The sequence below is a fragment of the Dreissena polymorpha genome, chromosome 1, assembly GCF_020536995.1.
Source record: "Dreissena polymorpha isolate Duluth1 chromosome 1, UMN_Dpol_1.0, whole genome shotgun sequence".
NCBI classification, from domain to species: Eukaryota; Metazoa; Mollusca; class Bivalvia; order Myida; family Dreissenidae; genus Dreissena; species Dreissena polymorpha.
The window spans coordinates 105,507,611-105,525,513 of NC_068355.1; the positions used below are offsets into that span (position 1 = coordinate 105,507,611).

General features: G+C 38.4%; 4 protein-coding genes across 4 annotated transcripts in view; 1 reads left to right on the forward strand and 3 right to left on the reverse strand.

The window, feature by feature from the left end:
* LOC127865192 (matrilysin-like) overlaps positions 1-2,772 on the reverse strand; it is a 9,489-nt gene extending 6,717 nt beyond the window's left edge. The window contains exons 1-4 of the mRNA XM_052405169.1: positions 2,570-2,772; positions 2,017-2,099; positions 1,513-1,691; positions 576-651 (exon numbers count right to left, since the gene is read on the reverse strand). Coding sequence (XP_052261129.1) covers positions 576-651; positions 1,513-1,691; positions 2,017-2,099; positions 2,570-2,668 — 437 coding nt within the window. The 5' untranslated portion in view covers positions 2,669-2,772. The remainder of the gene's footprint in view (positions 1-575; positions 652-1,512; positions 1,692-2,016; positions 2,100-2,569) is intronic.
* A 2,653-nt stretch (positions 2,773-5,425) lies between these two features.
* On the forward strand, positions 5,426-7,472 carry LOC127843240 (innexin unc-9-like). The gene is made up of 2 exons (XM_052373134.1): positions 5,426-5,460; positions 6,057-7,472. The coding sequence occupies exons 1-2, from the start codon at positions 5,426-5,428 to the stop codon at positions 7,279-7,281; spliced, it is 1,260 nt and encodes a 419-aa protein (XP_052229094.1). The 3' UTR covers positions 7,282-7,472.
* A 235-nt stretch (positions 7,473-7,707) lies between these two features.
* LOC127865197 (eukaryotic translation initiation factor 4H-like) overlaps positions 7,708-17,903 on the reverse strand; it is a 394,459-nt gene continuing 384,263 nt past the window's right edge. Inside the window, exon 11 of the transcript XR_008042517.1 lies at positions 7,708-8,516. The gene's annotated coding sequence lies outside the window, so the exon portion shown is untranslated. The remainder of the gene's footprint in view (positions 8,517-17,903) is intronic.
* LOC127865211 (transducin beta-like protein 2) overlaps positions 10,455-17,903 on the reverse strand; it is a 59,425-nt gene continuing 51,976 nt past the window's right edge. The window contains exon 10 of the mRNA XM_052405207.1: positions 10,455-10,608. Within this exon, the coding sequence (XP_052261167.1) occupies positions 10,548-10,608 (61 nt within the window). The 3' untranslated portion in view covers positions 10,455-10,547. The remainder of the gene's footprint in view (positions 10,609-17,903) is intronic.

Here is a 17,903-nt window from a genome sequence, read left to right on the forward strand (position 1 = left end):
ATAGCTGTTTATACTCAATTCAATTAACAATTAAATTACTAAAACATGTGATTCGATAGACAACTACAACAAATAAAGCATTATTATTATAAAATGTCTTTGAGCATCGATGCTATCTCTTACTAGTATTCGGATTGGGTTATCACGTGATAATCAGTATGGCGACGTCCATGTCGAGACATGTATTCTTCGCCGTATAATGCCCTGTATAACTTATGTTTAATTTTTAAATGTCGCTCTCTTTCCAGTCATATCAGAAAGTAAGCGATTATCGTTTAATTCGTATTAATATTCGCTTTATATCTCGACTTTTCTCTCTTCCAATTTTCTTAGCGGAAACTGTAATTTTTTGACCCGCTATCAAATGTTGTACCGAGTAAAGTAATATTTAGAGTGTGATACGGATGATGTTTACTTGTTACATTTCTCCGCTGCGTAAGAATGAATGTTGCTTGAAAAGTTTTTGTTCCAATAGTACATAACTTAATCTATAGTCACATGCATGTCGGGTTTAATTGAAGTATAGAAATAAATAAACAATTAATAATAAAACCGCGAATGTTTGGGTGACCCACCTCTGGCTGTCTTGAGGTAGCTGTCTAGAGAAACCCACGAGTTTGTATGTGATCGCGTTCTTGTTCCATTTGTAACCTGGCAGCAAATAAAGAAACGCAAGTAGACGAGCCATGGGTCATTATTCTGCATAATTCTACAATAATAGCCGCTTATTCTACAATAATAGCCGCTTATTCTACAATAATAGCCGCTTATTCTACAATAATAGCCGCTTATTCTACAATAATAGCCGCTAATTCTACAATAATAGGCGCTTAATCAGTCTATGACTAAGGTCAATTATAATCTGCTGTGTCTTGTTTAGAGTATCGATTGAGTTACAAGTTATTCAAAATAGTACTTTTACCAAACAGGGTGAATAAAGGTACATGAATTCTGAACTTTAACTAATTAATGTAAACGATGCAAAAGAGGGGATAAAGCAAATGTGTGATGTCTACTTAATTAAGACGGCGGATTTCTGATTACATTTATTCAACAATTGATTCATTTTGTTCAGGTTGGCATTCGATTGTGAAATATAAGATTTTCCTTGACTGTTTTATCACAATATTATTCCTATTAATGTATACACAACGTTGTTCAGAGAAAAAACTCTATGATACAAAGTTATTGAAGGGAAATTGGTTTGGAATAAAACATAGAATATATTAAAAATACAAATACTTTGAATATTAAGTCACTTACACATCACTACTCAATGTAACGACGGCCATACAATGATGAGTCACTAAAGTAAAATGACGATGGAATTTGGCGGTCGCAGTTTGGATATAGAATTAAATGATATACGCAATTGTATAGGCATAGGAATCGCTAATGCTATATGGTAACGATACTGTAGTTTCTTTCTTAGAACCGGTAGGTACCGGGTTCAGCTCCTGTGGTATTTCATCTAGCTCGGTTACATAAGGTATACAGGTGAAGTGCGCTCACCAGGAGCGTTGAACGCGAGTGGATGGTTCCTTTGTAACTTTTTTTCTCCACCTGACGGCGGAATCCTGTCGACCGGCCTGATGACGTCAGGAAGACCGCAGCGAGGGGCCAGCATCTTGTCGATGGTCTCTTGGTTCATGACCCCTGTGACCTTGAGCCCCGCCATCTCCTGGAACTCTCTGCATGGCAGGCGTGAAATATAATTGAGGTTTTGTCTTGTAAAAAACTTTCATATACTCTCACCGATGTTTAACCATACAACTTGTAAGTAGGAGTGGTTGTTATAAGTTCATATCATATTGCTGACGATGAACGGATTAATTTATTTCACATAATGCGACACTCAAAAGTCGCATTTCACAACTGGAGTTGGACATGTTGAAAACCGATTTAAACTATATTTTTTTAGCAGTTGTATAATTTTCTAGTTTTATTCAGTAACATTTTCTTCATGAAAGGTTGAATTTGCCTATTATATTATATGTGACGACACAAGGGACCGACCTGATGGCGTTTGATCTCGAGGTCTCGTCGTGCTGCCGTCCTTCTTTAGACTCGTCCAGATACCCGAATCTCTCCAGATAGCTCTAGAAACAAACGCTAATCTCAGTGTAAGTTCCATCTTTGAATTTTAAGAATGCAATTAATATACGACAATTTTGTTGAAGCAGGTGTAAATTGATGAACGTGTTTTAAAACGCACCATACAATATTATCATCTAAACGTAATGAAGAATAAAGTGTTACATTTTACGGTACTATTATATACCAGATGAATATCCAAACATTAATCAAACGCATGTATACGTTGCGGTGGCCCTGCAGATCAAGCTTGCATCAAATATGCCTACGTATGCTGTTTGCACAGACAAACGCACTTATCTATCATGAACTGTGCAAGTTAAGGTGATCATTGCAACTGGCTTGCATGACATGAGCTGTTGAAAGAGAGGATGCGAGCCAATGACATACTGTTAAATTAAATGTTAAGCAGATGTTCTTCGGAATTGAAATGAGAGCACCATGCCAATGCGATCAATGGTGTATCGATACTTACATCGCTGTCAAATGCGTCCTTCGACCCCGTTGTCCTTCCTTCTGTTAAACTTAATCCAAATATAACACACAACACGATCACGAGATCTACCCTCTCCATAACAAAAGTTGAATTTTTAAAAAGTGTTTAAGTGCGTGCGTGTTTGTATTTATTAATAAAAAAACACTGCATACAGATATGGCTAGGACTAGCTGTAAATGTTATAGATAATTTGATTTTCAGTCTATAAAGTGCTCGAATAAAAGGGGTCGCAAACATTTCGTAGGAGTGAGATATCGTAATGAACGATGAAGAGGTACTTGAGTGTCAAGTAGGAGAAGATAGATGAACCGGTTACATACCTCTGTCACCGGGCTTTTCAAGAGAGCTCAATTTGTTTTTCGAAATGATTGAGTCAGTAATACGTAAGCTTATGCGCACTAAGCTCTAAGAGTTCATTGAAATATGAAGAAATCAGTACTAGGTCAATTGTCAGTTTCGTTGTTTATCGCGTCGGGTGCTCAACGCGCTTTCACATCAATTACCCTGGTTTAATTCTCACCCTTGGAGCAAGCGCGTTCGATTACGGGACAGCGCTAACCTCAGGATGTTACACAGTACTTCTAAATCCTCGTCATTATTGAGTATCCGGCCCTTTCACAATATTTCACTATACTTTCAGATAAAAGGAAAAGTAGTTGGGGGGACAAGAATTGCACTGTATGTACAGTTTATAGAAAATTTCAAAGGGCCATAACTATGTGAAAAATCATCCGACCAGAACCCGCTGATAATATGCACATCTCCTCTTGGTAGTGAAGCTTACAATAAAGTTTCATTGAATTCCGGTCATTAGTTGCTGAGAAATAGCCCAGACAAAAATTGTGCACGGACGGACGGACGGACGCACACAAGCACGGACAGACGAAGCGGCGACTATATGCTCCCCCCAACCAAAAATTTTGGGGAGCATAAAAATCTACATTTCTGTCATATTTTGGTAACATACTAAAAATATAAAGAAAAGCTGTGTAAACGACAGAAATAATACCACATCCGTGAACTTCTTAGTATACGTGTCATTATAATTGGAAATGAACAAAATTAGAAAACGTTTGAAACACAACGTGGTGAAATAATTTATACTGTTTCGGTCATTGTCTCTAAAATTGCTGTCAACATAGGAAAAACTTACATAGTCTAAAGCGGGTAATCGCACTGCTGTTTTCCAAAACTGCCATATTGAATGCAAACAATATCTTTGTAAATTTCTTCATATTAAATTTTAAGTTAGTTTGATCTGTTTGATAAACGACCAATGCCCATAAAAAGACTGTAAATATTTTGACGTCTTAAATACACAACTTAATGGCCGAGAGGTTACATAGGACGTCAGAATATGAAAAAGTAAGACCCGTATTCAAATACCGGTGGGCGTGATATTCGTCTTTCTTTACTTTTTTTTCCATTCAATTTAAACTATAAAGTACCTTCGGCAACTTCAGACAGTGCTTGTCTTATTTTAAAATATACGAAGGTATTTGAAGAGAGAATAAGCGTGAATTTAACTGATATATAAACGAAATTTGAAGTTATGTTATAAACTGTTGATATTTCCCCACCTGTTTAATGTAATTGTTGAACAATAAACTGAGACAAATGTTGATCTGTGATCTGAGGGCTGACCGAGGCATTAAAAACTTTGAGTACGAATTATATATACGAGTCGCGTTCTGAGAAAACTGGGCATAATGCATGTGCGTAAAGTGTTGTCCCAGATTAGCCTGTTCAGTCCGCACAGGCTAATCAGGGACGGCACTTTCCGCTCAAACTAGATTTTCAGTAAAAAGGGACTTCCTTCAAACGAAAAATACCATTAAAGCGGAAAGTGTCGTCCCTGATTAGCCTGTGCGGACTGCACAGACTAATCTTGGACGACACTTCACGCACATGCATTTTACCCAATGTTCAAAGAACAAGACACACATATATATATATATAAATGTAGTGTGTCTCATTACTTGGACATCGGTCCCTAGCCATAGTAAATAACCGCGTGGTAAAGTGATATCTTTCTGTTGCTATTAATGCTGAATTCACAAGTGTATATTCACAACATAACGTGTAAACCTATCGTAAAAGTACAAGATTTAATGGTTGATCCGGATTTCGAAAGACAGTGTTAAAGGGATCTTTTTACGCTTTGGTAAATTGACAAAATTGAAAAAAGTTGTTTCAGATTCGCAAATTTTCGTTTTAGTTATGATATTTGTGAGGAAACAGTAATACTGAACATTTACCATGGTCTAATATAGCCATTATATGCATCTTTTGACGATTTTAAAACCTAAAAATTATAAAGCGTTGCAACGCGAAACGATTGAATAATTTGGAGAGTTCTGTTTTTGTCGTTAAATTTTGTGAAACTACGAAGATTGCTTATATAAGGTATAAAATACGCCAAGTATGGGTACTCGGCGGAATAGCTCAGTAGGCTAAAGCGTTTTTACTTCAGGACTCTGGCAGGACTCCAGGGGTCACTGGTTCGAAACCTGCTCCGGGCAATGTTCTTTTCCTTTTTTTAATTTTATTCTTGATTTTTTACTGGAGCTTTTACGATCCAATGTTTACATTTATCAATATAAAGCATTTAATGAATAAGTTAAAAAATGCCAAAATCTGTGAAAAGGCCCCTTTAACATTTATCAGACTGAAATCGACAATTGTGTACCAGCGCACGTAAAGACAAATAACAAATTGCGAAACGATAAATACGAAAATAATCTTACATAAGCTTGAAAAACAAAATGCCGCTTCAGAAGAAAAGTGAACGCACACAAATTTCTGATCGTTTCCTGATTTGGTTCAGAAAACCGGATGTCATGGGTGCTGAACTCTCAGCGAACTGAAAAGTATGGATGCTGTTCAATAGTGTTTATAAAGTGTAGTTGTTTTTTTCTTCCTTAATGTTTCCCATACGTTTTTCTTTAGAAATAAAAACAAATTCTGCCAAAAAACGATAAAGAAAATACTTTAAACGTCGAGATATTTCGTAAAGTGAACAATCTCCTGTATAAATATTTTTTTTTCAATTTGAAATAGGCCAACATGATACTTAGTCGTGATAAAAGGTGAAATCACGCTCAAGTACCAATACGATACGCTTTTTAAGTATTATCGGATAAGTATTAAGAAGTTATTAATCCGGATTTGCATAAGCAGTATAAATTGAAACGATGTAAATATTTATTTACTAAAAAATCCCCCTCATTTAGCTTATAATGGAGTAACACTATTATTTAGTATTGATACATTCTACGATCACCAAATGTAAGTATGTCTGTGTATGTTAATACTTATTTTGAAATTCAGTTATAACAAATATGTTTATCGATGACAAACGATTAAATGCACATAAAATGTTATGCATTTTGAACGTGTTGTTTCTTAAATACATTTCTATATAAGTTTCAATATGGGAACAACGGAAATGTGAATTAATTCGCAGGTCTGCCATCGTAAAAGTGGTTCCCGGATTCAACAAGTTGCTGGGAACCAGTATCGACGACTCGGCAGCACGCCTCAGTCACGTATACTCCGTCTACGTTCTCCTCATATTCGCCGTCGTCGTCAGCACCTCACAGTTCGTCGGCAATCCAATCCATTGCTTGATACCCTTACTGGACATCAAAGATAGTTCGTATCAGAAATACATCGAGAACCTCTGTTGGGTCGCGAATACATATTATGTTTCATTCAACGAAGGTGAATTTCCGGTAGACAAAATTGAGCGCTCTGCGAAACACATTACGTATTATCAATGGGTTCCATTGTTACTAGTGATTCAAATGTTCCTGTTTAAACTTCCGAACGTAATTTGGGTGCTGCTACATGCGTACGGGGGACTAAGCCTGTCCGGACTGGTGAAATCGGTAGCTGAAATCAACGAAATCGATCCAAAGGACCGAGAGAACGTGATCTCCAACCTCGGGTCGCAGATCGACCGATGGTTAGAGGTACAGAAGCTTTATAAACGGAACAGCTGCATAAACGCTATTAGTGCAATTTCTAGATACTTTGTGTGCCTGTGTAACAAACGAAATGGGACATTTCTAACTGGGTTATACTTATTTACTAAACTTGTATATGCTGGGAGTGTGATTGGACAGTTTTTTGTACTTAACGCCTTTATGGCTACGAACTATACCATGTATGGCTATGAAGTATTAAACAGCCTGCTATCGAAGAGACCGTGGCGCGATAGTCCGCGCTTCCCGACGGTCACCTTCTGCGACTTCGAAATCCGCCAGCTACAGAACGTGCAGACGTTCACGGTACAGTGCGTGCTCCCTGCCAACCTCTTCAACGAGAAAGTGTTTATCTTCATGTGGTTTTGGTTATCTCTCGTCACACTTGTGTCCGTGTTCAGCCTACTAAAGTGGCTCTACATCTCCACTTATAAGCCGTCCAACCTGCGTTACGTTAAGAAATACCGCACAATCGTCGGCAAATTCCCATTGAGGACGGAGCGGCGGCTGTTCAAGCGGTTTGTGCACCAATACCTCCGGGACGACGGCGTGTTCGTGTTACGCATGCTCGCCAGAAACACTACCGATATTGTGATCGCGCTCCTCATTGATAATCTCTGGCAGAACTACGTGGGCCAGCAGAAGCGCCAGTTGAAGAACGGGTCATGGTCCAAGAATGAAACGAATCAATTGGCATCCGATTAACATGCGTTTTGATGGCGAAATAACGGACACTATCACAGTAGGTTGAAAAATAATGTATCAATACTCCGTCATTAAGCTTAAAATACGATCAAGAATTAACATAAAATGATGGAGACTTTCACAGGTTTGTGTTTTTAAGCCAATAATGGTATTGTAGTTGATGAAATTTATATTAATATTTTCAGTATTTCATATTGACCCCCCACACACACGTGCTTTTATCAGTCTCGTCCGTTAGCAGTTTTGAAAGGTAACACTTAGTGAGCAGCATTTACAATAAAGCAAATAAACATCTTAAAACTAATACCGGTAACTTCATAAAGTGTTGCAAAACAACATCAAAACAGAATGAAGAATTAAAACAAATCGTCTATAATGGACTGCCTATAAAAATAATATGAAAAGTTAAGTTCAAAACAAAGTAAGATCAGTTTGTATCTTTAATCAGGCTAGATTTAAATTTAGACCATACAGAAATTACACCCCATGATGACAGCAAAATGATAATATGTACCATATTAACAACCATCAGAAGGCTAACAATCACCATTACGATTGGCTTGAGTATCAAGTTACAACACACACACGCACACGCACACACACACAAGATAAAACAGGCTCAAAAATAAAGTTCAAATGTCTGCATCTGATTTCTGTCTATATAACTCATTTTAATAAAACAATGGACAAAGTTCCCACATCTTATAATATTAAATAAACAACATAATACATTTTTGCTGTGTTAATTAAGTATAAATAACATAAAATAAAAGTAAATCATGATCCAGATGTATTAATCAATAATTTAACAACAAACATGTATTTAAAGGACACTTACTGAACCAAATTAAAAACAAGGGCTGTTTGTAAAACATGCATGCCCCCCATATGGGCTCTAAGTTGTAGTGACAGCCATTTTGTAAATATGTTTTTTGTCACTGTGACCTTGACCTTTGACCTAGTGACTTGAAAATCAATAGGGGTCATATGCGAGTCATGATCAATGTACCTATGAAGTTTCATGATCCTAGCCATAAGCTTTCCTGAGTTATCATCAGGAAACCATTTTACTATTTCGGGTCACTGTGACCTTGACCTTTAACCTAGTGACCTGAAAATCAATAGGGGTCATCTGCCAGTCATGATCAATGTACCTATCAAGTTTCATGATCCTAGGCATAAGCGTTCTTGAGTTATCATCCGGAAACCATTTTACTATTTCGGGTCACCGTGACCTTGACCTTTGACCTAGTGACCTGAAAATCAATAGGGGTCATCTGCTAGTCATGATCAATCTACCTATCAAGTTTCATGATCCTAGGCATAAGGGTTCTTGAATTATCATCCGGAAACCATTTTACTATTTCGGGTCACCGTGACCTTGACCTTTGACCTAGTGACCTGAAAATCAATAGGGGTCATCTGCTAGTCATGATCAATCTACCTATGAAGTTTCATGATCCTAGGCATAAGCGTTCTTGAATTATCATCCGGATACCATTTTCCTTTTTCGGGTCACAGTGACCTTGACCTTTGACCTAGTGACCTCAAAATCAATAGGGGTCATCTGTGAGTCATGATCAATGTACCTATGAAGTTTCATGATCCAAGGCCTAAGCGTTCTTGAGTTATCGTCTGACAACCACCTGGTGGACGGACCGACCGACTGACCGACATGAGCAAAGCAATATACCCCCTCTTCTTCGAAGGGGGGCATAATTAGTGAAGCTTTGATATAAATTTGCTCTTGTATTCTTACATACAAATTAACAATTTATTATTTGAAGTCAGAATAATACATCTTTGATTATAATCCTCATTTGTTTTTACCATTAAAATGGATAATGTTTTTATATATTTTCCTAAAATATTCATAATTGTAGGCATATACAACTGCCACTGTTTCATTTTTGGGAGTGAATTCAGTGTATCAATAAACGAAGTTTTGTTCCAGTCAATTTTCATCATGAAGTTACAAATATATACAGGTGTCTATTACCCTTATTTCTGTGCAAAATTAATGATTTTAAAAGAACGAATACATGTACGAAGCAGCTGTATTTATTATAATATACATGTTTTATTCCAACTTCATATAATACATGTGGTATGTTAAATACTATGTTATTTATAATATATACACTGAGCCTTGTCATAAACAAAAATTCCAATTCATATCTGGCTTATAAGAAACAGTAAACATTTACTTATTATATAAAAATACCCCTTAAAACGTACGTTTTCAAAACTAATTACAATGCACCTATGGCAATAAGTGCAAACAATACAGACTATAATACTGGAACAAATAAGATGTCCCGAGACATCTCGGGCTATTCTTCCGCTTTGATTTTAGAATTAACCATTTCTGTCTATCACCTAAGTAAATGCCCCTCAACACAAAGCCAAGTTGTCATATTGCGTAACTGATGAATTGTGAATGCGTTACATTGACCTTGGATCTCAAAATTCATAGGGATCTTTCTTCCATCAAGATTCACAATCATACTAACATAGATGATTATATTGCAAAGTATTCTCTTTCCAGAAGAAAGCAAACAGACATCATAAGAATTCAAATAATCATAACCCAGTACTAAAAAGGCTGAGAGAGGGGGTGGGTATTTAGAACAAAATATTGGTCATTTACAATTAAAGGAAACTAAAACTTTCTATTGATCTCTCACTTAACTATTTGATGATACTCACAAAAAGTAATTTACATTAGTTGTAATTATTTCGTTGTAAGCATGTAGTTGTAGGTTTTTGTTAAGTAGTTTTCATAATAAGATCACTTATTCTTAACAGTTAAATATCAGGAAGTGTTGATACAAATCACAATATTGCAAACAAAGATCGGTCCCTGTTTGCCATTAAATTAAAATAGTGCAATAAACTTCTAGAATGTTTCTTTTCTAGAGGTTTCGGAGTAAAAGTTGATCTATTTAAGTTTTATCAGAGTTTGGTGAGGCTTTAATAATGTGTATAGTGATCACATTAGCCATTTAAACTTTATTTTCAAATGTCTGCATCCAATCAGCTTTTTTCATATACTGCTATGTGATACCTTTTGAATACCATAATTATATAACATAGTAATATAGCATACTCTATAAAGACATTCAGCTGTAATGCATTTTAAAAATCATCCTCAGGGAATACTATTTCTATACAGAATGTCTCAGTTCCTGTAAAGTGTCAATGATGAAGGCAGTGACCCACTGCTGCCACCCTGTGCAGGGTAAGTACAGCATCTCACTTTGCAATTACTTCCCCTTCACATGTCCATTTGATTCCTCGTCAGAAAGGATCCGTTGCAATGCATTCCTGAAACAGAAGACATTGCACTTATGTAAACAATAATTTCTACAAATATTTAAATAAATGCATTTCTACAATATTTTTAGGAATGATGACCATCATGGCCTGACTTTTACCTCACACCAAACAATCACCAAAAAGGGTAAAAAAAGGAAGCAAGGTTTGCACTTTTATCAAAAGATCCAATTAGTTTTTTATTACAAACTTATACAATATGCATTTTAGATACTCTTAGATTGACCCCACTTACTCCATATATATTAGCAAACAAGATCTCAGTATAAGACATACAATTACAAATTTCATTTAATAATACATTAATTATTGAGTAGTTGAGTGTCAAACAACTTCTTTTTTAACCAACAGCAACTTTGACCCGAATCCCAATTATCCCATTTGAAATCCAAAATTGAGGTCTAGATAAACTGTAACTAGAGCTTTGTCACAGACGTGACGAATACCCCCACATGCCGCATTGACACATAATATTTTGCATATTGTCTTCACAAAAAACAGCGGACACCATGCTCAATTTTTAAAACGCACTTAGTGACCCCTTGACCTAGTTTTTGACCCAGAAAGGCCCATGTTCTAACTTGGCCTTAAGATCATCTCCATAAAACTTCTGACCAAGTTTGATGAAGATCGGATGTAAACTACTTCAATTAGAGAGTGGACACCATGCTGAATGTTAAAAAACGCACTAAGTGACCCCGTGACCTAGTTTTAGGCCCGGAATGGCCCATGTTCAAACTTGTCCTAGAGATCATTTAGATAAAACTTGTGACCAATTTTGGTGAAGATTGGATAAAAACTACTTGAATTAGAGAGCGGACATCATGGTGAGGTTTAAAACACACTAAGTGACCCCGTGACCTAGTTTTTGACCCGGCATGGCCCATGTTCGAACTTGACCTATAAATCATCTAGTTACAACTTCCGACCAATTGTGGTGAAGATCGGATTTAAACTACTTGAAATAGAGAGCGGACACCATGCTCAATGTGTAAAACGTACTAAGTGACCCTGTGACCTAGTTTTTGATCTGGCATGGCCCATGTTCAAACTTGGCCTTCAAATCATCTAGAAAAAACTTCTGACCAAGTTTGGTGAAGATCGGATGAAAACTACTTGAACAAGGGCTGTTTGTAAAACATGCATGCCCCCCATATGGGCTGTCCGTTGTAGTGGCAGCCATTGTGTGAATACGTTTTTTGTCACTGTGACCTTGACCTTTGACCTAGTGACCTGAAAATCAATAGGGGTCATCTGCGAGTCACGATCAATGTACCTATGAAGTGTCATGATCCAAGGCAAAAGCGTTCTTGAGTTATCATCCGAAAATCATTTTACTATTTCGGGTCACCGTGACCTTTGACCTTGTGACCTCAAAATCAATAGGGGTCATCTGCTAGTCATGATCAATCTACCTATGAAGTTTCATGATCCTAGGCGTATGCATTCTTGAGTTATCATCCGAAAACAATTTTACTATTTCAGGTCACCGTGACCTTGACCTTTGACCTAGTGACCTCAAAATCAATAGGGGTTATCTGCAAGTCATGATCAATCTACCCATGAAGTTTCATGATCCTAGGCGTATGCGTTCTTGAGTTATCATCCGGAAACCATTTTACTATTTCGGGTCACCGTGACCTTGACCTCTGACCTAGTGACCTCAAAATCAATACGGGTCATCTGCGAGTCATGATCAATCTACCCATGAAGTTTCATGATCCTAGGCGTATGCGTTCTTGAGTTATCATCCGGAAACAATTTTACTATTTCGGGTCACCGTGACCTTGACCTTTGACCTAGTGACCTCAAAATCAAAAGGGGTCATCTGCGAGTCATGATCAATGTACCTATGAAGTTCCATGATCCTAGGCCCAAGCATTCTTGAGTTATCATCTGACAACCACCTGGTGGACGGACCGACAGACCGACCGACCGATAGACCGACCAACCGACCGACATGAGCAAAGCAATATACCCCCTCTTCTTCGAAGGGGGGCATAATAAGAGAGAGGACATCATGCTGAATGTTAAACAAGAGCACCGCCTTGCGGGTGCAGACCGCTCATCTATTTTCTTTTTAAAGGTGAAGGGACTCTCATTTTCAATCACAAAGGAGGGAGGAGTGGAGTGAAGAGGGGTGTATAGTGTGGGGTTGTGGACATTTATTACATTATCTTCCAAAAAAGCGAAAAAAAAAAAAAAAAAAAAAAAAAAAAAATCGGGGGGGGGGGGGGGGTATAGTGTGAGGGTGTGGTGATAATTTGTGAGATGATCTTAAAAAAAAAAAAAAAAAAAAAAATCAAAAAAAAAAATTTGGGGGGTGGGGTGGGGTGGGGGGGGGTGGGGGTGGGGGTATAGTGTGAGGGTGTGGTGGTCATTTGTGAGATGATCTTAAAAAAAAAAAAAAAAAAAAATAAATAAAAAAAATTGGGGGGGGGGGGAGGGGGGGGAGGGGGGGGGAGGGCACGGGGGATGGTTTGGGTGAAGTCTATAGTGGTATGTCAGGTAAGAGTAGTTTCATCAAAGTATCAATCAAATCTAATCATAAATAAAGAAGTTATGGCAATTTTAGCAAAATTTAATAATTTGACCTTGAGAGTCAAGGTCATTCAAAGGTCAAAGTAAAATTCAAGTTGCCAGGTACAGTAACCTCATGATAGCATGTAAGTATTTGAAGTTTGAAAGCAATAGCCTTGATACTTCGAGTGGATCGAAACACAAAATTTAACCATATATTAAAAGTTACTAAGTCAAAAAAGGGCCATAATTCCGTAACAATGACAACCAGAATTATGCAACTTGTCCTTTTACTGTACCCTTATGATAGTTTGTGAGTGTTCCAAGTATGAAAGCAGTATCTATGATACTTTAGGGGTAAAGTGACCAAAACATAAATCTTAACCAAATTTTCAATTTTCTAAGTATAAAGGGCCCATAATTCCGTCCAAATGCCAGTCAGAGTTACATAACTTTGCCTGCACCGTCCCCTTATGATAGTTCATAAATCTTGCAAGTATGAAAGCAATAGCTTTGATACTGTAGGAATAAAGTGGACCTAAACACAAAACTTAATCATATTTTCGATTTTCTAAGTATAAAAAGGGCACATAATTCTGTCAAAATGCCAGTCAGAGTTACATTACTTTGCCTGCACAGTCCCCTTATGATAGTTAGTAAGTGTTGCAAGTATGAAAGCAATAGCTTTGATGCTTAAGGAATAAAATGGACCTAAACACAAAACTTAACCAAAATTGTCAATTTTCTAAGTATAAAAAGGGCACATAATTCTGTCAAAATGCATGCCAGAGTTATCTAACTTTGCCTGCCCAGTCCCCTCATGATAGTAAGTAAGTGTACCAAGTTTGAATGCAATAGCATTGATACCTACTGAGAAAAGTGGAACTAAACGCAAAACTTAACCAAAATTTTCCATTTTTTAAGTATAAAAAGGGCACATAATTCTGTCAAAATGCACGCCAGAGTTATCTAACTTTGCCTGCCTAGTCCCCTCATGATAGTAAGTAAGTGTACCAAGTTTGAATGCAATAGCATTGATACTTTCTGAGAAAAGTGGACCTAAACGCAAAACTTAACCGGACGCCGACGCCAACGCCAACGCCAACGCCGACGCCGACGCCAAGGTGATGACAATAGCTCATAATTTTTTTTCAAAAAATAGATGAGCTAAAAATGCACTAAGTGACCCCGTGACCTAGTTTTTGACCCGGCAAGGCCCACGTTTGAACTTGGCCTTAAGATCATCTAGATACAACTTCTGACCAAGTTTGGTGAAGATCGGATGAAAACTACTTGAATTAAAGAGCGGACAACATGCTGAATGTTTAAAACGCACTAAGTGACCCCGTGACCTTGTTTTTGACCCGGCAAGGCCCATGTTCGAACTTGGCCTAGACATCATGTAGATACAACTTCTGACCAAGTTTGGTGAAGATCGGATGAAAACTACTTGAATTAGAGAGCGGACAACATGCTTAATGTTTAAAACGCACTCAGTGACCCCGTGACCTAGTTTTTGACCCGGCAAGGCCCATGTTCGAACTTGGCCTAGACATCATCTAGATACAACTTCTGACCAAGTTTGGTGAAGATCGGATGAAAACTACTTGAATTAGAGAGCGGACAACATGCTGAATGTTTAAAACGCACTATGTGACCCCGTGACCTAGTTTTTGATCTGGCAAGGCCCATGTTCGAACTTGCCCTAGACATCATGTAGATACAACTTCTGACCAAGTTATGTGAAGATCGGATGAAAACTACTTAAATTAGATAGCGGACACTTAATATGGACCGACCGACCGACCAACTGACCAACCGACAGACAAGTTCACTCCTATATACCCCCCTAAACTTCATTTGTGGGGGTATAATTACATGAGATGTTTCATAAAAAATCCCATTATTTTCTCAAGCTACCGTTCTGAAACAATTTCTCTTTCTAAAAGTCACCCTGACCCGTCCCACCCATTTCTCAATACCAAGCAAATCATCAAAATAAGGTATGTAAACATAAAATTTCATTAAAATATCTGAATTAAGTGAAAAAAAACATGTCTCCATACATCATGGATTCCTTCATATTCAATATCCATATTGACAATGGCTAATTTTCGTCCAGACAGCAGGACAAATACAGAGAGACAAATAATGCAACAGCTGTATGCTGGCTTTGACGGAGGCAGAGAGACAGATAGTGTGACAGCTGTATGCTGGTTTTGAAAGAGGCAGAGAGACAGATAGTATGACAGCTGTATGCTGGCTTTGACGGAAGTAGAAATACAGATAGTGTGACAGCTGCATGCTGGTTTTGACAGAGGCAGAGAGACAGATAGTGTGACTCCTGTATGCTGGCTTTGACGGAGGCAGAGAGACAGATAGTGTGACTGCTGTATGCTGGCTTTGACGGAGGTAGAGAGACAGATAGTGTGACTGCTGTATGCTGGTTTTGACGGAGGTAGAGATACAGATAGTGTGACAGCTGTATGCTGGTTTAGACAGAGGCAGAGAGACAGATAGTGTGGCTGCTGTTTGCTGGCTTTGACTGAGGCAGGGAGACAGATAGTGTGACTGCTGTATGCTGGTTTTGACATAGGCAGAGAGACAGACAGTGTGACTGCTGTGTGCTGGCTTTGACAGAGACAGAGAGACAGATAGTGTGACTGCTGTATGCTGGTTTTGACAAAGGCAGGGAGACAGATAGTGTTGCTGCTGTATGCTGGCTTTGACGGAAACAGAGAGACAGATAGTGTGCCTGCTGTATGCTGGTTTTGACCAAGACAGAGAGACAGATAGTGTGACTGCTGTATGCTTGTTTTGACGGAGGCAAAGACAGATAGTGTGACTGCTGTATGCTGGTTTTGATGGAGACAAAGAGACAGATAGTGTGACTGCTGTATGCTGGTTTTGACAGAAGCAGGGAGACAGATAGTGTGGCTGCTGTATGCTGGCTTTGACGGAGACAGAGAGAAAGATAGTGTGACTGCTGTATGCTGGTTTTGACCAAGACAGAGAGACAGATAGTGTGACTTCTGTATGCTGGTTTTGACGGAGGCAGAGAGACAGATAGTGGGACTGATGTATGCTGGCTTTAACGGAGTCAGAGAGACAGAAAGTGTGACAGCTGTATGCTGGCTTTGACGGAGGTAGAGATACAGATAGTGTGACTGCTGTATGCTGGCTTTGACGGAGACAGAGAGACAGATAGTGTGACTGCTGTATGCCGGTTTTGACAGAGGCAGAGAGACAGATAGTGTGATTGCTGTATGCTGGCTTTGAAAGAGGTAGAGATACAGATAGTGTGACTGCTGTATGCTGGCTTTGACCGAGGCAGAGAGACAGAAAGTGTGACTGCTGTACAATGGCTTTGACGGAGGCAGAGAGACAGATAGTGTGACTGCTGTATGCTGGCTTTGACTGAGGCAGAGAGACAGAAAGTGTGACTGCTGTATACTGGCTTTGATGGAGGAAGGAAGACAGATAGTGTGACTGCTGTATGCTGGCTATGACGGAGGTAGAGATACAGATAGAGTGACTGCCGTATGCTGGTTTTGACCGAGGCAGAGAGACAGAAAGTGTGACAGCTGTATACTGGCTTTGACGGAGACATAGAGACAGATAGTGTGACTGCTGTATGCTGGCTTTGACGGAGGTAGAGAGACAGAAAGTGTGAATGCTGTATGCTGGCTTTGACGATGGTAGAGATACATATACAGTAAAACTGCGATAACTCGAGGAAGCACGGGACCGACATCTATGCTCGAGTAATCGCAGGTTTCGAGTAATCCATGGTATTATTTGTTTTCACTGTCTCGGTTGATAGTGCTAAATTCTGGCCGCAAACGCTTTATTTACATTTAAGACGGTGCTAGAGAAAGAAAAGGCTTTGTAAAAATCGCTTAAGGTTACAGTATAATAAACAAAACAATTAAGATGATCGTAAATTCATTTAATTATTTCAACATACACATAAAACATATATATATATATATATATATATAATAAAAAATATCTCATCAATATTCACTGTACATGTAGCATAATTATTTAAACAAGAGGGCCATGGGCCCTAAGGCGCTCACCTGAGACCCAAAGGAACTAAACTATTCTGGGAAGGTGGAGTTCAAAATAACAAGGGCTGTTTGTAAAACATGCATGCCCCCCTATATGGGCTATAAGTTGTAGTAGCAGCCATTGTGTGAATACGTTTTTTGTCACTGTGAATGGTGGTGGTGGTGGTGGTGGTAGTGGTGGTGGTGGTGGTGGTGGCAGAAGAAATAGTAGTAGTAGTAGTAGTAGTAGTAGTAGTAGAAGTAGTAGTAGTAGTAGTAGTAGTAGTAGTAGTAGTAATAGAGTAGTAGTAGTAGTAGGTGGTGGTGGTGGTAGCAGAAGAAATAGTAGTAGTAGTAGAAGTAGTAGTAGTAGTAGTAGTAGTAGTAGTAGAAGTAGTAGTAGTAGTAGTAGTAGTAGTAGTAGTAGTAGTAGAGCAGTAGTAGAAGTAGTAGTAGTAGTAGTAGTAGTAGTAGTAGTAGTAGTAGTAGTAGTAGAGCAGTAGTAGTAGTAGTAGTAGTAGTAGTAGTAGTAGTAGAAGTAGTAGTAGCAGTAGAAGTAGTAGTAGTAGTAGTAGTAGTAGTAGTAGTAGTAGTAGTAGTAGTAGTAGTAGAAGTAGTAGTAGAAGCAGCAGCAGCTGCAGCAGCAGCAGCAGCAGTAGTAGCAGTAGTAGTAGTAGTAGTAGTAGTAGTAGTAGTAGTAGTATGCATTACAAA

Bases quoted from the DNA above. Each gene is read 5' to 3' on its own strand.
- LOC127843240 (XM_052373134.1), top strand. From the start codon at position 5,426: ATGTCATGGGTGCTGAACTCTCAGCGAACTGAAAA. The intron at 5,461-6,056 runs GTATGGATGCTG...ATTAATTCGCAG, and splicing joins AACTCTCAGCGAACTGAAAA to GTCTGCCATCGTAAAAGTGG.